The sequence below is a fragment of the Schistosoma haematobium genome, chromosome 2 (assembly GCF_000699445.3).
Source record: "Schistosoma haematobium chromosome 2, whole genome shotgun sequence".
NCBI lineage: Eukaryota > Metazoa > Platyhelminthes > Trematoda > Strigeidida > Schistosomatidae > Schistosoma > Schistosoma haematobium.
In genome coordinates this window covers 21,117,536-21,141,511 of record NC_067197.1, presented here as the reverse complement: position 1 = coordinate 21,141,511, position 23,976 = coordinate 21,117,536, and the positions used below count along the sequence as shown (strand labels likewise).

Sequence of the window (23,976 nt, the reverse complement as noted above, 5' to 3'; positions counted from 1 at the left end):
AACCAACTTGAAAATTCCATATATAACTTATTTCAAGTTACTATTTGACTGATAAAAAGTTTGATAAACACCGCTGTTAAAAGGTAAACAGAATCTATCAACTGATTAATAGAAAATACTTTAGTCATATACTGTCTGGGAAACAACTTTCTACTGATACACTATAGAAAATAAGATAAAACAAATTACCTCGTGCAAAACGAGCAATCAATAAGGATTTGGCGGGAATATATATATTTTTTATTGATACGCTTGAAAAATGAAGTAATTAGGAACATAAAAGATAGCTACAATAAAAATGATTATGATAAAAGTATTTATTGTGATAATCAATGCGATTATCGTAATTGGTTTTGTACAAAAAAGCAAGTATCTTAAATGAGTAAAAATTAAAAGAACGATTGGTTTGGCGCATCATTTTCCAATCTTTTCTGTACACAATAAACAAGATAGGAGTAAATGAGATGTGTTTGTATACGCACGCATCATGTATATTATTATTGTAATTAATCCTCGACTGATTTGAATTGAGAGTATTTGGCAAACTGAAATTCGTTGTTTTCAAACTTCATCCTTATATACTAAATAAACTGTTGATCATCGTGTTAAACCGATTGCGGAAGCTAATGAGATCAGGATCAATATGGAGATAACAACAACCAATATAATACAGATTATTTTGCACTAAACCAGTAATTAGTTGATTGATATTTAGTGATCCACATAAATTGCAGTGTGACAAAGAGAAAAATATATTGAAGAAAAATAACAACAACAATAACATCAACAAAGGCACAGTAAAAACGAACAACAATAAGAAACAGACAACATATACAATACAGTAGCTACCTTGCATTACAAGTATTTGTGTTTTATAGAGGTCATTCTTATAACCTACGGTACATCCCGTTGTTTCCCAAAGACCCGATACGATAAACAAGCAAGAAACCATTTCACAGAGTTCAAATCCAAGGTATATGATAAATAAGGCTTACTTTAATTTCTTCAACACATGCGTACTACATACAATAAATGAATAAGATAAATCTTTTTAAATCGTAAATAAACCACTATACTATCAAACGTATGTGTAAAGCATTCCAGATCTATTACACTACTATTAACAATGTAAACGAGATCAATAACTCACATATACATTGGTTCAAGCGATTTGTGTGGCCCATATATATATCATGGTGCCCCTTTGAACCAATGTTTACATGTTTAAATAGATGAAGGATAAACGTCATTTTATGTTTCCAGACACTAGCTGCGATAATCGCGTGGACTCCAGATCGGTAATCTGCACCTACCTAAATGAATCAGTTCAACAGTCAGCATTTTAATAAACTGATACTATGTTTTGGTTTGGCCGCCCCTAATTTTCTTCTAACTTAACACCACGTCAACCCCCATTGTGCATTGAGGTAAACAGCTACTGAGCGTACATAATACATATCCCAACTATTTCAATCAATTAGAATCCACTACTACTACTACTACTACTACCTGGTCAACTATGGCTTCAACATTCCTCACTCAGTGATAACAACGCACACAAGTAAGAACATCTATGATATAAAACTAGAAACCTACAAATATTCTCCAGTGAGGAATATAATTGTGGTCGAAAAGTGCGTCTATTTTCTAGAATCTGCGAAGGGCGAATATTTGGTTGATACATCCGCTTCCAGGTTTGAAACCAGCCTGGTTTTCTCGGGTCTGCTCTTTATGATCCCTGACTAAGCATCCGATTCTTACTGAATCTAGTATTTTAAATAGTCAAATTGATTCCTCTGTGATTGTCACAAAAGGACTTTTGTCACTTCGTATAAACTGGGACGATCAGAGATCCAAATCAGTCATATAGGATTACGTCTAGACCCCAGATTCTAGCTAAGTTCTCAGTCAATTTAACTACCACACTTGGACCACCATTTTAAAGAGTTCTGGGGCTGGTTCATCTGAACAAGCTAATTTCCCTGGCTTTAGATTAATTACAGCCTTTTAAAACTTGCTAAAAGCTAGGGAATTCATGTCAACTTCCAATTCAGGGTGTGGATAACAAATGAGTGGCTGGAGGCAAGTTGAACTGATAGTGAATAATAGTCCCATCTTTGTCCTAAATAAGTTAACTAACAGCATGATCTTTAATACTTGCCTATTTGATGACTTTAAATGGTTATTTATTGTAATTTGATCGCAGCATAGGTGTCTTCGAAACATTGCTCGTATATCCTGGGACCATCGAGTAAGTAACGAAGTTGTTAGGAAACGGGTACTAGGTAAGGATGGCAAAGCAATTGATGAACTAGTGAAATTCCATCAGTTGAGATGGCTAGGACACGTGTTACGTATGCCCAACTACCGACTGCCTCGACGTGCGATGTTTCATGGTGTAGGAGTAGGATGGAAGAAAGCTAGGGGCGGCCAGATCAAAACATGACACAAAACCGTGAAGTCATTGACAAGTGGACTGAGCCATGTTGGTAGGTGTAGACTACCTGGTTGGGGACCGCGAGACCATAGCAACCGATGGTTAGGGACCTTGAATGACATGGCTCAAAATCGTTTGCAGTGGCTCAGGTGTATCAACTCCTTCTGTTCTCCCAAATTTTAATCCCCTGAATTCTTTGTGCCCCTTTTCTTTCTCTTTCCAAATTTATTTCACTGGATTATACTACTTGAATAACAACTTCAAACCCTAATCTTTCCGATTACTGGTTATACTTGTACTATCTCTACCACTACGGGACTTGGATCGACAACTGCATCTCTGTGTTAATGTGGTATGGCAACTCGAACTGATGTACGTATGTACAAAGTTCTATGTTGTTAACTGACTGACTGAAGGGCGAGTACAGTGTGTAGCGTTTCTCTTCCTATTAGTTTACGACTGTAAAACATAGTTCATGAAAGCAGAGGACTGGCGTAGGTTACGAACTTTAGGTAAGAGGCATCTTTGAAACATTGCTAGCGTATCGTACAAAGACTGAGTGACCAGTAGTGAAGTTAGAACTGAGATATCAAACAACAATGATAAATCAATTGATGAGTATGAATCTTTATGACTAATGAAGTTGGGACATATGTTATGCATCTCTGACCATTTCCCACATAGATGTGGAATGTCTAATGTGGTAGGAGGGAGTCAAAGGAAGTTAGAGTGGTCAAATCAATAGTTAGGATTAGTCTATAAGATCATAAACCGTTAGAGTGAGTCAAGTTAATCTGTGGAAGCTACCATCCTAGACCCTACCCAATACTCGTAATTAATGACTGATGACTTTGGATAATGCATCACAAAATCCGTCTCAGACGTATTCGTTCTGTAGACTACTCATTTACATATTACAGTCATCTGCTACCACCACTAAATTTAGACATCTAACTTTGTAGAGGATGGAGAGCTTCTATAAATATTGTCTTTTACTTCATTCGAACTACAATTTGTGAGAGCAAAGTCAAAGACAGTGAGGAGAGAACTTCTTATGTTCCTGTTTTTTTTAATTCTTACTGTTCCGTTTAATCGAACAGTGCACAAGCGATTGTGTGCCGGAATCTCGTCACAGAGCCTACTACGCTTTTGAATTTAAACCTATATTTTCGATAGTGAGGCAGCTAGGAGTAGCGCCAAATACCCAGATAAATGAAGGGTAGACCGCGCCGGCTCCCCTTATTAACTAGGTGAGGTCAAGAGAATGACCAAACTCAGATCTTGTATGTGTGTTTCGGAGATAGAGCATGAATCGACACCACGAGATCTTGGAGTCATAAGCTAAAAAAATTTGTTGTCTGACTGAAGATAAGGTCCAAATATTGAGAGCTTCGAAATGAAGTTTAGAGCGCGGTACAAACATTTAAACATTCGAAGAATATACATAATATGATGCTGATAAAATTCAGTCTGACATTAGATTGATAGAATTTCAGTATTGTCAGTACTTAATACGGATGTTAAAAAAGTAATATAGAAGACACTAAATCAAATCCAACGGTACCAAAATGGAAAATGCACTAAACCAGGAATTCACAGTAAACTAGAATTCGATTTATTTTAATTACTTATCTACATATTTAGTGAAATAACAATATCTCTATAATAAATGAATGTAACTCATTTGCCAATAATAAGTACTTATACCTAAGTCTTACTTTACGTGTGAAGGCTAATAGTACAAATCGGTAGCCCAAACTGGAGTGCGTGTTCAGAAATCTGAAACTGATACATGATCACTGGAATTCAGACGCTCAGATTAAAAGTGGTCACCTAAATACTGATCTCTTATCTGCTATGCAATCAATTTTACTTCTAAAAATGTAACAGAAATAAAACTACACTGAACAATGAAACGATTTCATGACAAACATAATTAAAGATATTTTTTATAGACTGAGAGCGACCGAAAACAAACCGGATAGCACACTCTTCAATCAAAACTCAGTAATTAGGTAAGATTATTCATGTATACAGCCATGATTTACAAAATTCATATACACAAGGGTCCAGTTGTTGAAGTTAATGCGAGGAATAGTGCAGAATCTGACAAACAGTTGACTGAAAACGCAGCTAAGGGAAGCTAACAACAATTTAACGGCAAAAAAGTAAATGAAAATGTCCACTTACGCGACGATTTTTCTTATTTCTAATTACGGCTGATGAAAGGGTACGCTTTGAATTTACAACACAGTCAGATGCCTTGTTCAAATTGTATTCAACCTGGTCGATTAAATCACCCTAATATAAAGAGCACAAAGTAGCAAGAAAATAATGGGGATAATTGCTTCAAAGGTAGTCCGGGTTAAAAGTTTAAAATGTTATATTTTGTAGTAAAACTTGAGATTCATCGTATCAAGATATATGGGAGCAAAACTTTAATGCTAACGTATCAGCAAACAAGACTATTCAGAAAATAGACATCACAAGGCAGAGTGTAGAACTCAATTCATCTGATACGAAATGAAGAGATCGGGGGATTAAGCAACTCCATAGGGTTTTGAGCTTACACGGACTGAAATGGTTAGGTTTTATTACGAATCCTAAGTAGATGCCTAAGAAGATTCGTGGTTCCAATGACGACTGGAAAACGATGATGATAATCAGATCAAAAATGGCATCCATCCATGAAATCAATTGTTGTTAATCCGAACTATTTATAGGTGTTCAGTTTTCTCGAAAACTTAGTAAAACATAAAAATTTCAGTTAATACTACTAACATCTGATCAGAGGTGTACATCCATCTAAACTAGTGAATGTCTCATTACTCAACATTTTTTAAAAATATTATAGTTCTATACCATTACTTTTACTACTTCGACTAAACGTTTACAGAGTATCGTAACTCAAACGTACTGATTCAAATTGTTATACCAGTAAATTGTCAGAAAAACAACAGAAAACTAGTCTATAGTTATAAGTTATATTACAAACGACATCTATTCAGGGGACTACTAGATGCTTTTAAGTAAATTATCTTATTCTTCGAGATACAACGATGGATCCCAGAAAGCGAACACAGTAATATAATACTGAATTCGTAAATCAAACGTGTAACTAAAAATTATGAGAAGTACAGCCAATCGTTATTATAAAGAATTTGTAGTAAAACATGTATAAATTTAAAAGAGATTACTTGTTGGTCAACTAGAAGAGCGACATTGAAGAATAACTCTTTCATCTCCTGGATACTTTTTTCGAGCCGTATAATGTCTGCATGACGAGCTTCGATATCCGATAATGATCGCTTCGCAGCTTCTGTTTCAGCCATAATCTAATTTGAGAAAACTATCTATGAGGCATCGTATGAAGAAAACTTATGATCAAAATGCTCAGAAATTTACCAAAGTTTACGAGGTTGAAAACAAATATAAGGAGACAAGATAATGCAGATTGATGGGTCAGTTGTGATTTACACAAATTGAGGGTTAAGAAAACAATTAGTCTGTTACAATATACATGAGCACAGTTAAGTCAAAACTCGAAACTCAATAGGACAAAGAATACAAGTCAAATTTAAATGTACTTATGCTTCAACTAAGAATGAACAACTACTGAGATACTACTATTGTTGAACGACGTAATTTATTTTGCTATTTGTAAATTTGAATAAAGTAAAAACAACAAACTTAGCAGAAAAAAACGAACTACGCTATTTTGTGGTTTCTGTGCAACTGTTAACAATCTAGAAACAGTGGTATTAACTGTTTAAAACTAAAGTACATATATCATATTAATGAAGATTAGCAAAATAAACATGGAACGAATCTAAAAACATTTCGACAGTCGAATATTTATACATTAACAAGTGTCAAAATAGTAGATAATTTTTAAGATACAAAAAGACTAGCTTTTGGGTAAATCGGTTATTTCGACTATCTTGTAACGACTTCGGTTAAATGTGACCAATTCAAAACAGTTTGAAAAATGTTTATTCTGAACGATTTTGAAATATCGAAGTTCTGTTTACTATCAAACAGACGACAGTCAACCGCACAGTTGGAAACACGTTAGCCTTTTGGCCCCAATTATTATGGAATGTGCTCTGAGATGCGAACAAGAACCTTACTTTCTGTCCTTTCAGTGTAAATCCTTCGGCATCTGATAAATAGTGAGAGGTAACATGAAGTGGGAATTGTCTGCTTCAGTGAGCAATTCGTCTGATACAAAGAGACAAGTTCAACAACTGGATATGTCCCCATTAAAGCAACACATAGTCTACGATTAATCATACCAACCACATCATCATTTTTGGAGTTAATTCTTTAAAAAACTGGGTTTTTTTATTGAAGCACATTCTATTCCTGTGGCCTTTGTTTTCGCATACTTACTGGCGAACTTTTGTAGATAACCATTATCTTGTAAACACCTTTAAACTACAGTTCATTCCTCTCTAACTTTTAACTCTGAACATAGTTTCAGTAAGTGGTCGGACAGTTTGATAATCAAAGCTCTTTTGTCGCTTATTGCACAGGAACCTAAAAATCTATATAAAACCTACCCTGTGCACTTTCGATGAACAGATACTTCTGTTTGGCCGTTTGCATTGCAGTGAATACCAGTATTATGTTTCTACTCCATGGTAAGCTGTATATCAGGAAAAGGTTTATTGGGAGAATTCATTATACAAAAAACGTGTTTATAACTATTACAAGTAACAAATGTGTCGTCCATTTTATTTGCTTCCATACCTTTGTTTGTCAATCATAACAACATTAGAGTCTTCATTAGGTTGAAGAGTGACGATATTCTTATTTCGCATTGCAATAAAATTTAAGGTTGTTGTTTATTAAAATGCAATACCCAGTCTTCATTTAAATATATGAAACATTGATTTCCTGTTATTCCAAGACAGTATGATACTAAAACTTCATACTACGAGTAATTCTACCGTGGTAAGTCAGCAAAACAACCAATTAGTAATTTATACTAACAGTATTGAACCAAAATGGAATTACAGGTGGTCGGTTGAAGGTTAGACATTATCGAGACAAGCCGCACATCGTTGCATTTAGCTACACTTAGAAATTTATTGTAAAACTGCTTAGAATTTCGGTATTCAAAATGACGACTAAGAAAATTTAGCCTAAAAAATCAAGTAACTTACAGCCTGTGTAAAAATACCCGTATGGTTTTTTTCTAACATCTTTTCAACTTCATCTTCCGAAAATGAGACTTCAGCTGAAAAATATTTGAACTTCTTTTGGAAACGGAGATGACACTTACCGATACGGAGCTTGGTTCGAATTCGAGCCTTACACTTGTCACGATAATCTACTTGTAGTTGACTATAATTGTTCATAATGTGGACGAATTGTCGGGAAATAGCGGCATGCTAAAGTGAAAGCATAAGATATCCCAAAACCAAAACCTGAGACGACTTTAGACGACATTTACCAGATAATCCTGACAGAAGTTTATCATCTTCCTGTTGCCCTAATTCTACAGTTGTAGACGATCCCAGTCAAGAAAAAAGAATTTACCTTTCAAGGAACTCCGAATTTTATGAGCCCTTTCTCGGATGGAATTGGTGAGCTCACTAAGCTGACTATCCAGTTCTAAAACCATAAAAGAATAAATAACATTACTTGGATCTTGTTGAGGTGTAGCCAGTATGTCTTTTTGTAGCCTGTCAACTGCATTAATATCTTGCCGTAAATTATCAATATCAGAGTGAAGTTCATTGACCTATTGATAATTAGACCAACAAACACATTTACCTGATCGAAAACAGCAGCATGTAGTTGAGAAAAGTCAAACTCTGCCTTCTTCCTGGCATTTTCATTTCTGACCTTTATACGCTATAAACGCAAGAAACAATTAAAAAAAATCGTAACAGGACTACAGCTTCAAGCTCAGGCAGTCGGTCTTTAACCATCCAAAAGTTGAATACAGGGAAATCGTAGTACGCAGTTTACCAAATAACTACCGACAAGTGGCCGATACGTGATGAGAAAGTACTTGTTATTCTCAGAACGTTTACAATCTACATGGGAAAAACAAATAAAAAAGGACAAACTGGGTTCACATGCAAAACAGTTAACAAACAAGTTTAAGAAAACATACTTTTATGTTAGAGAGCCAGGTGCTACTTAAGCATTGTCTGGGTTAGTCCGAAGGCCCTAAAACATATTCGGTGCTTTATTTCTCTTATGTAATGAGCTTTTGCAGCGCATGGATAAGTGTAACTTCCAAGATGTGGAAGTTTAAGTGCATTTTAGAAGATTCTGTGGACCTAATGTCTCGTTGTTTACCAATCGGTTTTCAAATTGCATGTACGTGGTTTGACAAAAATACATGCAAACACTGGTTCCAAAAGATTTTAACTCAAAAACTAGAAAATAAACATTTATTTGAAAAATGTTGCAAAGAATAAGACTATCTGAAAAGTAAGTTTAAATCTCACTTTTCATCGTTCCATCAGTAAAATAACTCGGATCGATAGCAATTCTACGCTTTTAGATTATTAGTCGCATAGCTCGACTATCAATAACTTACCAAGACTGCAACTGTCATAGTACATGAACAAAAAATATCTTCAGAATAAAAACATATCTTCCTGAACTAGTAGTAGCTAATTTGAAATCAGTGTTCAGTCATCCAGGACGTAGGACCAGGCATATAAATGCATCGATTCATGTTGTCACACCTCATTAGCATCTAATTCATTAACGCCAAATCCGTGGAAGCAGCTACTTTGGCGATAGTAAAAAAATTTCATATAAGGATATGATACACGAAGAGTTAAATCGTAGAAAGGTATAAAGTAATTTTAATTTCACTATTTAAGGGAAGACAAAGTGTATAAACCTATGCCATTGTAGTCGATTCTGAGTCTCCAACCACTCGTTACGATAGGCGCGCGGACCACAATCCAGTAGTCTGCATCTACCAACATGGCTTAAACCAGAAGTTAGTGACTTTATGAACTGATGCCAAATTTTGATTTGGCCGCATCTAACTTCCAAACGTCTCGAACACCAGTCAGCATTGCGCGCAGTAGTAGTCGGTGCTTGAGCATGGGTACTGTGTGTCACGCAACTGACATTGAGTCTAATAATTTCATCTTGCTATAATAATGTAGTGTAGTTGGTTGAACCGTTACACATATACAAGGTTCTGATTCTGGTTTTACTGAGTGACTGATTGATATTTGATGCACAGTGATAACCTCGAGAACTCGGGTACAGAAGAGTGAGTAATTTGCTATCCCTAACGAAATGTTTATATACGAATACATATTGACAGTCATTGCCAGGGAGACCCTACTGCTGGATAAGGCGAACAAAACATAGTGCGCATCAACACCAAGACACCAAAGAAACCCATGGCGCATGACCTTATTCATCAAACACTACTGCATTTTTTCTCGAGGCATTATATATATGCAACTGAGAATTCACTAAAAAGTCAAGAGATATCGTAGTATGAGCTGGCAACTAAAATCATCTACACAAAGGAAAATTGTTTTTGCTCGAAAGAGCAACGTGTTGGTTGAGTGTTTTATAAAGTTTACGGTATGATGTAGCCCTTTGTTTTACTCTCCTCGGCATTAAATACATTTCAGTCTTAAGAAAGCCATTAGGAGTACTAATATGTGACAAAAGAACATCCCATTGCTGTTGAATAACACCAGAAACTCGTACATTGGCTGGACGAGTTTACTGTGTTCTATTTCCTAGGTGTGAAACATGGTCATTAACAACATAGGATATTCGCAAATTACTAGTATACGGTCAAAGGTGTACTTGAAGCATTGCACATATATTTAAGGACTACGGACTAAGCAATGCCTGAGTTAGGAGCGGGGTACTAGGTAAGGATGATAATTCAATTGACGAGTTGATCCCCATCAATTTAGATGGTTGGGAGATGCACTACGTATTGAGAACCACTGCCCACCTCAATGATAGATGTCTAATGTAAAAGCAGGCTATAATAAAGCTAGAGGTGGCCAAACCAAAAAATGGCACTATTCTATAAAGTCGCTGGAAGTTGGACTGTCATGTCAATAGGTGTAGACTACTTAGTTGGGGTACGTGTGATTAACGTAAACAATGATTAGGGACTGAATGATATAGTTCAAAACCGTTCACAATAGTGTAGGTTCCATCCATTCTGTTTAGCGTGAAAATCTGAGCTTCTGAGTTCTTCATTACTTCTTTTGGGTTATTATTCCACTGGTTCACATTTTCTCGAATTCTAATGACTAGTCCTTTCACTCACCACTCATACTGTTAATACCTGTACTATTTTGAGATTTGGCCATACGATTTCATCTCTCTGTACTAATGCACAAATGTATGAGACTGAGGAAATAACACCGGGGTAGTACCCGCTTTCTCAAAACCATGGAATTTTTTTAATGAATGATTTGTTTGAAAAACACTGACACTTTGGAAACTGTGAAAAATTCTCGATGTACAATAAAAAGGGATAACTAATTCCCTACAGCTTCAATTAACCAGTGGTCATTTAAGCGTGTTAAGCCTACACGCTGAAATAAATGGTACTAGCGCGTTGGCACAACAGACCTGATGTTTCAAGATCCCTCGATTAGTATGTGGGTACCATAGCTTGTTCGTATGATAACATTTTCGAAAAAGAATCTACTCAATTTAAAAGGTAGCTTTTAAGTAAGTGTATGTTTTCCGCTGTAACCTTGATGAGATTCTCGAACAAAGTTGTGTATTTCCCGGTGCAAAAAAGCAGTTTCCCTCAACCCTCAAAATAAATAATAAGTAACAATACTTCCATGAACGTTGACTGAAATCCCTAAATAATGAGTAACTATCATTTAAAATGTGTAATGAATGATTAATATGAATTCAGCATCTAGATGTCCCGAGGATAAGAAGTGAAAACGTATCAGAATACATAGAACACAAAAAACTAAAAGTGAAATCCGAGAACCAATCTTCCGAATATGAAGAAATCGGGAAGTAAACTAAACGGATTTCATGTTTCCCATTCAGATGCCAAGTATGAAGCGATCATATGTAATGAGAACTTTCTAATTCACTAAACTATGACACACTAGCAGCGCGCTTACGTGTAGTGAGAGTGTGCACAAAAATATTCTACACAACCGGAATTTGGCCGCCAAGCAACTTTTAATCACGAAGGCACTGAACCAATTTCGAACGGTAATCCCATATTTTCAATTAGACACATGAAGGTTTCAAATTATGCTACAACATAACATTTTACATCTCTTCCACTGTTATTTATTATTCATGATTCTTTGTGTAATACACTGTTGCATTGCTGTCCAAAGTTTGTTTTACAAGATTAAAATTGTTCAAAAAATTCAAACACGTTTTGCAGTTATCGACTAACGCATGATTGGGACGGATTCACAACGTTTACGAGTTGTTGAGGATAGCTTAGGAAGCATCAAGGTTCCTTTAGAACGCTACTATGGTGCACAAACTGCTAGATCTCTCGAGAACTTTAATATCTGCACAAGATCGGACACAATGCCAGTAAGTACATGTCTAATTTAATAACTTTCTCAGTTGCAAATAGTCTATTCTCTAGCTATGATCAAAGAAGTTGCTGCTTGTACAAACTTCAAATTCGGGAGAATAAGTTCCAAAATCTCAGACGCCATTGTAAAGTCCTGTCGCGAAATATACAATGGACAGCATGACAATGAGTTTCCTCTCGTTATTTGGCAAACTGGTTCTGGTACTCAGACTAATATGAACGTCAATGAAGTTCTTTCGAGTAGAGCTAGCGAACTGATTGAAGGTTCACGCAGTTCTAAACTGACTGTTCATCCCAACGATCATGTTAATCTTGGACAGGTTCAGTCATCTTTATCATATACTGTCTGTTTAAGAGTTCAAATGATGTTTTTCCCACTGCTATGAATCTGAGTATCGCAATGGAAACTGCATGGAAGGTTCTTCCCTCTTTGAATCACCTCATAAACGTACTCAAAAGTAAGATGCATGAATTTATGGATGTTATCAAAATTGGAAGGACCCATATGCAAGTAATATCCTCAAAACGTTATATATTTAGTTTAGGATGCTGTTCCAATGAGCGTTGGACAAGAATTGAGTGGATACGTGAGTCAACTCCAGCAGGCAGTGGATTCAATTAAATCACAATTACCGTTGATTTGTTATTTAGCTGTTGGTGGAACTGCCGTGGGAACTGGGCTAAATTGTTTTAAAGGTTTCGACGAGGAACTATGTATGGGCTTAACACAATTAGCTGATCGTCTTTACAGAACTGTAAGTTTAGTTTACGAAAATTCTGAAATTACTTTCCTACAATTCATAACTGTTATCTAAACGTAATAACTCGCTGCTATTAATTGTAGATACTTGAAATTGTTTTTTGCCGATACTGACAAAAGAACGCTATTTTTGACGTCAACAAAATGCTTTTAGTTTTAAACGTTGTACATTTGTATGTGAGAGTCAGTGATCAGCTTTCAAACGGCCAGGGAAGGACGAGCAAACTTTATCCTTTTAAATTTAATTCAATTAAATCTGCCCTCTGTACTTTTTCCAGGATATATGAGTCACCTTTTAAAACAAGGGTCTGCAGCCTAAGATTGTGTATAATGTAGTGAACATGGTAGTATCTAACTTCATGAATGTTCGTCTTAAAGCCTACAGGGTTCTAAACCACTTGCCTGCGACCTCACGGCAGTGGGCTGTGGTATTAAGATCATGACTCACTGTCAACCCAAGATCATTGTGAGGCCGGACTACGGGTACAGGCCCTCACCCTATGCTATACCTTTTTATTTTTGTATCCCCAAAGAGCATTTAGACACACTTTGCCGCGTTGATAGTCATCAGCCACTCCTTAGATCGGTTAATCAAAATATTTACGTCTGCCTGAAGTGGGCACGTATCTGCGTCCCCGTTACTTTGCTCCAGATTTTTACATCGTCAGCGTATAATAACATTGGGAACTGTATTATACTTAGGAGATCATTTACATATAGTACAAAAAGTAAAGGACCTATGACAGAACTTTGAGACACTCCACTAAGTGCTGGTCTCCAGGTGGAACACTTTGAATTTATTCTTACTTCCAGTCTACGATCTACTACGAAATCCTTAAGCCATTTTAAGGGGAGTTGAAAATATTAGGATTTTCCGACCTAAATATCAGTCTATTTGTTGGCACCTTGTCAAATACCTTACCGAAGTCTATGTAGACAACATCCACTGAGTTTCCGTTATCTAGCGCCTTTATCCAATGCTTACATACCATCCAGACTTTTCCGTGACAAGCCAAACAATGCAGCTGGTAACATTATTAGTTTATTCCACACTACCTTGTTATACAATAATCTTCTTCGGCGAGACTATAATTTATGGACGACCGTTGAGCGAAGCTAGACTTAACTTGAGAGTGTCCGCCTAATAACTACGACCAAATGAGAGTTATAAACTAGTGTGAGGAATTAAAATTATGATTTACATTTGATGGTTAGGGTTAGGAAATAGATTTAGGTTTTTCGCTTTCTCCTTTTCTGCATCTAATGTATGATTACTTGACTCTCTTCCCTTTTATAATGTATAATTGGAATAAGAATCCTACTCCTCAGTTACCTAGGGTTTTCTTGTTTCAGTTAAATTCGGAAACGAATATTTGGAGTGCTTAACAAGTTGTTTTACTTACGTTCCACAAATTCTTTTAACAGATGTACAAAGAATCTACACCGGTGATAGATCTCGTTTTCAAACCAGCTGAAAATAAATTTGCAGCTCTTGCAGGCCATGATGCCTTATTACAGTTAAGTGGTTGTTTTAATACCACCGCTACAGCTTTAATGCGATTGTCTAATGATTTTTGTTTGCTCAGCTCGGGACCAAACTGTGGCCTCAGTGAATTTGTTTTACCGGCAAACGAACCTGGATCAAGCATTATGCCAAGCAAGTTAAATACGTTTCCATTGTAGACAACTTTCTTTGTGATGTCTCTTTTGGCTGATAGTTCAATCACTACTCGATTTCACATGAATTGAGCTGATCGAATCCCCAAAGGTATTCAACTTATGTTTTGTCTACTGGAACCATGCTACACATACTTAGCAATTAAAACGCCTGACCCATTCAGCAGTGCACAATTCACAACACCAAACTTGCTTCTCCATAAGTAACTGGGTAGTAATACTAGCCCTCTAACTGAAGTATGACTCAAATTCAATAAAACGACCGCCACAAGATGAATGAATGTATTTATTATGCCTTAAACGTGTAACTCGTATCTAACTGACCCTTGGATTTTAGAGCCTATACACTAAAGTATAACGGTGCCCAAAGTATTCGGAGTCTAACAACACCTTAATCAGTAACATTTTTACAATCGAAACTTGCCAACCCAGTGAAGCCAGAAGCGAAGAGGTTAGAAAATATGTTTGATAGAATATCGATATATCGAGCGACAGTCTTCTATCGAACCTCTACAACCATGACTGATTGCAATATGGTCTACTTGAGTCCATCGTTGGTTTGGTGAAGGGGGTCGCCATGTTAGATGATTTCGCTCCTTATGCTTAGAATTAGTGCTTACTAAAAACATGATTATCTGAGGAGAGTTGCATCGAACTATTACCATTATCTGTTCGCTGGGCCGAAATACTAAAATGCCCGCCTAAATGTCTTTCTGTTTGGTTCAAGCTACTTACCTGGGCATTAAAGTCACTTACAGAGACAACGAGAACGCAACGATGTGTATCCCTATTGTTCCGGGTTCTTATTTTATTTTTTATTTGAACACATACATATTGGTACAAGATTGCGCCAAATATATATGCGCCACACAAAACAATGAGAATTTAAAGAGAAGGAAAAAGAAAAAAGGTAGGGAAGGTAAAAAAGAACAATAAGGAAGAGATTTGTGTAAGGTAGTGTAATAATAATATTGGTAATAATGGGGGAACGGAAAGGTACAACCAGAAGAAATCTTTCAGTTAAGGAAGATACAACCACTTTTTTATGAAGAAAGTAAAAGAAGGTTACAGCAGGATCGCCATTGGCTTCTATTCTGAGCCATATCTGATAACGTTTCTAGCCACTGTGTCGCACCATTACTCGGACCCCAGCCAGGGGGTCATGAAGGACCGACACAGGCCAGTACTTTGCAGCTTTCTTTCATACCATGTCATACACCGACCACCTCTCCGCTTTTTCCAACCAGTCCCAGCGTCAGCAAAAACTGTACGACGTGGAATTCTCTGAGATGACATTCGTCGAACATGTCCAAGCCACCGAAGTCGGTGTTTCAAGATGGTGACATTGATTGCACTATCATCTCTGTGCTCGAACACACGATCCCGAACCTCTGCATTACTAACATGGTGTTGCCACTGGATGTCAGCAATCCTTCGGAGACAACGATGATCAAACACAGAGAGTCGTCTAGCATCCTCAACTCGGAGAGGCCAGGTTTCACAAGTATAGAGTAGAACTCTCACCGACGCGTTGTAGATCCGACCTTTTACAGCCAGACTAACATCACGAAGGCGCCAAAGGTGGCCCAAATTGGCATAAGCACTCTGGCTTTCACTAAACGTGCATTGATCTCATCACTCACGCCACCACCAGCACTTATGCAGCCACCTAGATACACGAATTTCTCGAATACTTCTATTTGCTCATCATCCAGGGTGAGTACAGGATTAGAATCCTGCCAGTCTTGTAGAAGTACTTTGCACTTCGAAGGTGCAAAGCACATACCATATCTACGGACACTGATTACCAACTGATTAAGTGCAGATTGCATGCCTTGGGCATTATCGCACAGTAAGACAATATCGTCCGCATACTCAAGGTCGAGAAGTCTTTCTCCAGGCAACAGATCCACACCACCATTACTTACATTCATCAGAGCTGTTTCCAGAATGTCATCGATGGCAAAGTTGAAGAGGAATGGTGAGATTGGGCAACCCTGTCTAACCCCACTGCTCGAATAGAACAATGGAGAAAGGTGGTTGTATGCCCACACTCTGCCTGAGGTGTTTGTATATAGGGCTTTTAGGATGTTAATAAACTTCTCAGGCACACCCTTCTTCAATAGACAATCCCAGAGAACAGTTCTGTCCAACGAATTGAAGGCAGCCCTTATGTCAAGAAACGCTACGGTTGTTGGCCTTTGAAAAGTATGTCGGTGTTCTAACATTTGGTGGAGGGTGAAGATATGATCAATACATCCTCGACCGAAACGAAAATCAGCCTGCTCCTCGCGAGTCAATCTTTCTCGGGTTTTAAACAACCTACGAAGAATGACGGAAGCCAATAGTTTGGACGCAATCGGAAGTAGAATTATCCTCCGATAGTTGTTACGAAAACGACGTGAACCCTTTTTAAAGATAGGGACAACTATCGACTCATTTCATGACGTTGGTACACTCTGTAGTTCCCAGACCTTTGTAAACAACGTCGTCAATTCCTTAGTCAGAAAGTCACCACCATCTTTAAAAAGAGCCAGAGGTAAGTCATCTGGGCCCGTTGATTTGTATCGCTTTAAGAGTTGGAGTTCCTTGTGAACTTCCGCCTCCTTTGGTGGATCAGTCGTCACCGGTCATGGAGTGGTGGACAGTCTGGTCGATGTTACCGGAGCATCAGGCCAGTTGAACTGCCCATCGTCCAAGACGTCGATGGATGTTAGTGATTGGCGTTCCGTCATCCTCGCAGATTGTTTCGCTCATACCAGACTTGCTGCCTACAAATGATGAACTGTCTAAATTTATGGAAACTACTTTCCTTGCTTCGACTAACAATCCAGGTTCTTACGAAGCTGTTTAGCCGAACGGCGAGCGTTCAGTAGACCTGGGACGGTTGTTTACGCACCATAATCGTTGGCTATGGTGACACTTGAGGAGGAAATCGAAAGAGCAAGTTTTGTGTTGAAAGTCAATGTGGGAGGAATAATAAGAATTGAAGAGGGATGTTGGTTATGGATACAGTGGTCCTGATCGCTGTTAGAGGTATAATGACGGTCATCATTTCCCGGTTGCTCACACTATGGAAGGGTTCTTCTAGAGGTACCTGAAAAAGAAATTGAGTTATAGGTGGTGTTAGTGACCCGAAAGGGTGACCGCGATGCTCAAGGGACAGCTGCTTGAGGCCGGTCACACACGGGATTTTTGCGAGTAACTTTCCTGTCAGCTTCTTAATTATTGGAACCTTATCGCCGGAGACGGAAATCCGTGGGACAGTGCGAGACGTGCATTTTTAGCGTCGACCTTTTCTAACCCCATCCCTCTTTGTGGGAAGGCAGCATCTCTGTTATGCTAGTTGTCCAATGGCAGCACCTTACTGTCGTCACACCTCTGTACAGTCAGCAATATGACTTCGCCCTCAGACTCTGGGTTTGCTGCTTTTAGTCTCACCGTTCTTCAGCCGACCTGTTCGGCATGGTAGGACCTTGAGGAACGATGGTTCCAGCCAGTATTCCTCGATTAGTCCACGATAGTCAAGCCGAACCATCACATAAAGGTAGCAGCAACAGTCGGTGTCCGCGTGACTATCGTAACCAATAGTCAGAGACTCTGTGTGGCATGGCTCAGAATCGATCACAATAGCGTCGGTTAATACACTCTTTGTCTTCCCTTAAACCGTGAAATTAAGATTGCTTTACACCTTTCTTTCTACCAATTAATTCTACCTTCCTGTATTATATCCTTATATGCTATCTTTCTTTTATATACTACCGTTGAAGCAGCTGCTTCTACGAACTTGGTGATCATCTTGTTGTGTTAATGAGATGTGACTTGAACCGATGCATATATGTGCCTGGTCCTTCAATGTTAAATGAGCGAATTTTTGTGGAATTCTAACAAATAGTCGTGGCTAAGTTACTTGGCCGAGATGAAAAAAACGAAGCTTACAAATTATTTAATAATGCTATTGATTACTGATTTTAAATTTTATCAGTTTTAGTCTGGATTTTATTGTCATATTCGATGTGAAACAACACCGCCGTGCATCTCCAAAATTACTGTTCATTGAAAGGTAAAATCAGGACTCATAAAAGAATCACTCTTAATCTACTTAACAGCCTATTTAAGGCTAGAGGGTTATATATTAATGTTATTTAAATAAGACAACACATTAGTTTTGCATTTATTTGAAATTAAATGTACTGCTTGATATAAGCTCACTGTATATTTGAATTAACAAGCGTTTCCTAAGTGTTGAAGACGTATCAATATGTGGTAAATATGGTTTTAAAGCTGGCTTAACAGGAGACTAGATACATTTTGCACAATGTTATTAATTTTGCTCGTAAAACATTGAAACAAACCTAAAACTTACTCAGCGACAATATTATTTTAAGTTGTCAGATTGATAAGACGAAGTTGTTAGCTAACTAGGATTATCTTGACTTTTAACCTTCGGTTGGACTTCCTTAACCAATATTCTATGCTATAATACCTACTTCAAATAATGCTTTTCGGGCCAAATTCGAAGTCGTGGTTTTGTCGTTTCTTAGTGTGTTTTCCAAAAAACAATGTATTCTGGCTATTTAATCTCAATTTTCATAAGCGATAAAGCTGCAAAATATAATTTGTTTTCCAAACTTGGATCCTGTGGAGTGTTAATTGAAACATTTTTCAATGGAATAGAAAGGTATTTCTCACTTGAATCTAAAACATCCACTTTCTTTTTACTTTACAAATCACCTCACCTGGGTTAGTATCAGTATTTATACTGGCGTACCGACTGAAACTGATACCTAACAGCTATTATTGCAAGCATTCCGATGCTATATATTAGACTGCTAATATCTATCAAAAGACGTAGCTATTTGTACAGTAATGAATCCAGGTTCTATTGTACATTTGGTTAGAATGGGAGGTTTTCAATATCTTGAAAGTTTAAAAAATAGTTGTCATACATTTGTCGTTGTTAATTTCTTCAATCACCATATTTTTCAAATCTTAAATTTGACCTATGAATTTTTTCCTCAAAAAACACTAAATTGGTTCTTACTGATGAGAAGAATATGGTTCTGAATCATCTGGTTTTCTTAGTCTTATTTCTCACTCGGATTCCCATCTGTACACTCGATATCCAGTTTTGTGAACCTATTTATCATTTTGTAAGGTTGGCTAGGTATTTTCTTTATCCACATTCTACGGTAGGGCAGCATTTTCTTATTTCATTCATATACATATATTTCTCAGTTAACTCGGTTCCTTAATCAGATGAATAACTTAATTACTAAGTAAGCTAAAAATAAAGATCTCTAAGAATTTAACTTTCCGTAAATTAGTTCTGAAACTAATAATTTATCCACACCTAATACACCTTTAATTATATATTTTTACTGTTTCAATGACCAGCTTTTGGATGTCTCAAGTTGCTGTTGTCGGGTAACAATTCACTTCTGGTATGATTTTCTGCAGTTGTGGGTCATAAGTGTCCTAAACCCCTGTTAAGGGCTCTATAATCTCCTGGCCTGATTTCTTCATTCCCTTTAGGAACATTGTGCAACAGGGATGCCCAGGGACTATTAGATGGCCTTATGATACCAAGTTTCATCAATTTTGCGAATTCTCGTTTCGCAGTTTTTAACCTTTTTGGGCCTAACCTTCATGGTCTTGCGTTAGTCGGTGAACCTTTCGTTATGATGTAGTGCCGCACAGTATGTTTAAGATCTCTGCTGTCGTATGATACCTTCGTCAAATCGGCGTACTCATTTAGAAACGACTTACGTGGCTCGCTTTTGTCTTTTGCACTACTAAGTTCATAGATGGTCGGCGGTCACTCCTTTTATCTTTACTGAATAGCCTCTGTTCACGAGCCCGTTTCGTCGGGGATCCATTAGTTAGTCGAAATTCTTTAAAAAATCAATACCAATTATAGGTACGGACGCATCTGCGATAGCGAATTCCCAGCAAAATGAAATACTACGACCGAAGTATAAGGTTAATTTTCGCTTCCCGTATGTTTTTCTGTCGGATATATTTGTTGCTTTAAGGGTTAGTGCCGTAATAGTACTTCGTCTTTCGTTGTTCACTGGAGGCACGACGCTTATTTCTGCTCCCTTGTCTACTAAGAATTGAGCGCCTGTTTCCTTGTCCTGGACATAAAACGAACGACTGTTTCTAGGAGCTGTGCTAGCTGTCGCATTCATTACCGGTAACCGGCGGTACCGTTTATATCTGCATGGTGGTCTACATTTCCGGGCTCTGTTGCCGTACCTTTGATGGTACCAGCATATTGTCGGAGCTGAGCGTCTTTTAGAGCATACTTGGTTTTTGTCTCTCGCTCTCTTTTGTGACCATTTTCTTTGTCCTTCATTCTGATTTAGCTTCGTCAATTTGTGGCATAAAATATTATTCTTTTTGTAACGTATCTATTCTTTCATATACTGTGATGTTATATCAGGGCCTCACGGACGGCGTTTGTGGAAGGCCTATCATGTCGTTATTTGAAGAGATGTTTATATACAATAATTAGTACACAAATAAATTAACTTATATATAAGGGAAAAGAATTAGATAGACCGTAATAATGCTGATAACAAATGATAAAATGTTATAACGCAGAACATACTAAACTGCAGCAGTATAACAATTATGTGCATGTCGTTACTTGTGGTTATTAATATTGTCAAAATATGTTCAATAATGTTTATGAAATGATTACCATGTAATGAAAATATGATAATAATTCACACTAATTATTTGTATCGCGATGGACTAGGTTGATTTTCGTATTTCGATAGAATTGTAGGAAGCTGTATTGCGTTCGCACGTCGAGAAACACCAATTTTGTTGTGGTCGGTATTCGATATTATTCTTAAACTTCGTATACTGTTCGTCCTGATAACCGTTAGTAAATAATGCCTCTAACGATGTATAAATCGGATGACGAATACGAAGCGTTGATTACGTTTATGATTGCACCATGCACAGGTACACGAAACAAAAATGAAAGGCTAGTGCCGAAAAGCAAGCGAGTGAGTCAAATGAGTAGGATTAAAATGTATATGTATATTTTAATCCTACTTACTACTGGTTTTATGGCCAGTGTGTGGTGCAATAATAAACGTTATCAACGTTTCGTATTCATCTTCTGGTTTATACACCGTCGGAGGCATTATCTAGTAACGATTATTGGGACGAACAGTATACGAAGCTTAAGGATAATATCGAATACCGACCACAACACTTCTTTTCACAATCAAAATTACCATTTAGCTATCCTCAATTTTTGGTCAAATAAATATTCCGCACACTGGAGTTATTAACAATAAAATATTTCGGTAAAACTCTCTTACGAAATGTTCACATTGTTTTTTGTTTTGCCCTTATTCCTTATATAAAAGGTAAAGTCAATCCAACTCAATGTGAATCTCTACGAATGGTTAGCTTGCAGATAATGGGTAATCACTTCACAACTTCGATGGCAGCATCTCAGGGTCAACTGGAATTAAATGTTTATAAACCTTTACTAGCTGCAAATCTCTTACATACGTGTGAACTGTTAACAGATTCGACACGTTGTTTTGCTGATAAATGTGTCAAAGGTCTACAGCTGAATCGAGAAAAAATCCAGGAATATGTTGATAAGTCTCTTATGTTGGTTACGGTTCTAACACCTCATATTGGTTATGATTTATCAGCCAAACTGGTTCACCATGCATCGAAATTCAAAAAAGGATTGCGTGAAAGCGCGATTGAGCTAAATTTACTATGTGGGGAAAAGTTTGATGAAATTGTTAAACCAATGGAAATGGCCTTTCCTCATAACAACAAATGAATTCTAAAAATTTTATTTTTTGCCTTTTATTGCTTGGGTTATTAACAGTATGATTCAATTTGATCCTACGAACTTCTAAATTTACAGTGTTATATTAAGAAAATCAGATAATCTAACTATTTAAACAATAAAATTTTCCATATGAATTTTTACATATTCGTGGCAGACGATGCCTCCATAAGCTTGAAATGTAATCTGTATTAAAATTACACACATATATGCCTACATTAAATGAACAGAGAAATGGCCGGAAGTACTGGAGGTCACACAATCATTAAACACTAAAAACATTGAAGACAGCCTCAAGCAGCCTACTGACCTTGAATGTTCCGAGCAAAAATATAAAGATTTGTTTTAATAAACAAACCTCGCTAAAATGAAATTTCACTCTCAGTAACTTTGTTACGATATCAATATGCATGTTGAATTATTAATAGGATTAAGATTTTGAAAAAATCAATAGCTTTAATATGACAAAATCCCTATAAATATTTTATAGAAGAGATAGTTTCCAAAGATCTCGTCTAACAAAACGACACTACATATGTAAATAAACTACATTTATGATTACTTACTTACTTACACCTGTTACTCCTCGTGAAGGAGCATAGGTCGCTCACCAGCATTCTCCATCCAACCCTGTCCTGGGCAATCCTTTCCAGCTCCTTCCAGTTGTAATTCATCCTTTTCATATCTGCTTCTATTATCCGACGTAATGTGTTCTTTGGCCTTCCTCTTTTCCGCTTCCCTTCAGGATTCCAAGTTAGAGCTTGCCTCGTGATGCAGTTTGACGATTTGCGTAATGTATGTCCTATCCATTTCCATCGTCTTTTCCTAATTTCCTCTTCAGCTGGAAGTTGGTTTGTTCTCTCCCACACAAGGCTATTGCTGATGGTATCCGGCCAATGGATGTTGAGTATCTTGCGTAGACAGCTATTTATAAATACTTGTACTTTCTTGATTGTGGTTGTTGTAGTTCTCCAAGTTTCAGCTCCATACAGTAGAATTGCCTTGACGTTCGTATTGAAGATTCTCACTTTGATATTGGTTGAAAGTTGTTTTGAGTTCCATATGTTCTTCAATTGTAGGAATGCGGCCCTTGCTTTGCCAATCCTCGCCTTTACGTCTGCATCTGAACCTCCATGTCTATCGACGATGCTTCCCAGATATGTGAAGGATTCTACATCTTCCAGAGTTTCGCCATCAAGGGTGATTGGATTGCTGTTCTCCGCTTTGAATTTGAGGACCTTGGTTTTCCCTTTGTGTATGCTGAGGCCTACTGATGCAGAGACTGCTGCTACATTGGCTGTCTTTATCTGAATCTGTTCACGTGTACGTGATAGGAGGGCTAGGTCATCTGCGAAGTCCAGATCGTCTAATTGGTTATGAGCTGTCCATTGTATTCCGTGTTTTCCTTCAGATGTCGAGGTCTTCATAATCCAGTCGACCACCAGAAGAAAGAGGAAGGGAGAGAGTAAACAGCCTTGTCTGACTCCGGTCCTTACTTGGAATGCATCTGTCAGCTGTCCTCCATGCACTACTTTGCACTGTAGTCCGTCGTATGAGTTCCGGATAATATTGACAATCTTCTCAGGAACTCCGTAGTGTCGAAGAAGTTTCCATAATGTCCTCCTATCTACACTGTCGAATGCCTTTTCATAATCAATGAAGTTGATGTATAGTGACGAGTTCCACTCAACTGATTGTTCGACGATGATCCGTAGTGTTGC

At 37.4% G+C, this 23,976-nt stretch overlaps 2 protein-coding genes across 6 annotated transcripts; one reads left to right on the top strand and one right to left on the bottom strand.

Moving 5' to 3' along the window:
* Window positions 1-217: 217 nt before the first annotated feature.
* On the bottom strand, window positions 218-11,720 carry SYX1A_1 (Syntaxin-1A). Of its 5 annotated transcripts, XM_051214596.1 has the most exons (11): window positions 11,551-11,592; window positions 8,344-8,484; window positions 8,219-8,299; window positions 8,087-8,186; window positions 7,982-8,056; window positions 7,870-7,940; window positions 7,725-7,833; window positions 7,606-7,679; window positions 5,635-5,772; window positions 4,628-4,738; window positions 218-684 (listed from the first exon to the last, which is right to left on the bottom strand). In XM_051214596.1, exons 2-11 carry the CDS (start codon window positions 8,374-8,376, stop codon window positions 598-600), a joined length of 879 nt encoding a protein of 292 aa, XP_051067784.1. In that variant the 5' UTR covers window positions 8,377-8,484; window positions 11,551-11,592; the 3' UTR covers window positions 218-597. The 5 variants fall into 5 exon arrangements, with proteins under 5 accessions (XP_051067784.1, XP_051067780.1, XP_051067783.1 ...); XM_051214595.1 differs by having other exon boundaries at window positions 218-1,019; window positions 7,725-7,940; window positions 8,344-11,519; window positions 11,551-11,720; XM_051214599.1 differs by having other exon boundaries at window positions 7,982-8,186; window positions 11,551-11,664.
* A 93-nt stretch (window positions 11,721-11,813) lies between these two features.
* Window positions 11,814-22,959, top strand: FUM1 (fumarase fum1). Its single transcript, XM_051214594.1, has 4 exons — window positions 11,814-11,983; window positions 12,017-12,498; window positions 12,533-12,742; window positions 14,173-22,959. The coding sequence occupies exons 2-4, from the start codon at window positions 12,370-12,372 to the stop codon at window positions 14,428-14,430; spliced, it is 597 nt and encodes a 198-aa protein (XP_051067779.1). The 5' UTR covers window positions 11,814-11,983; window positions 12,017-12,369; the 3' UTR covers window positions 14,431-22,959.
* Window positions 22,960-23,976: the final 1,017 nt, after the last annotated feature.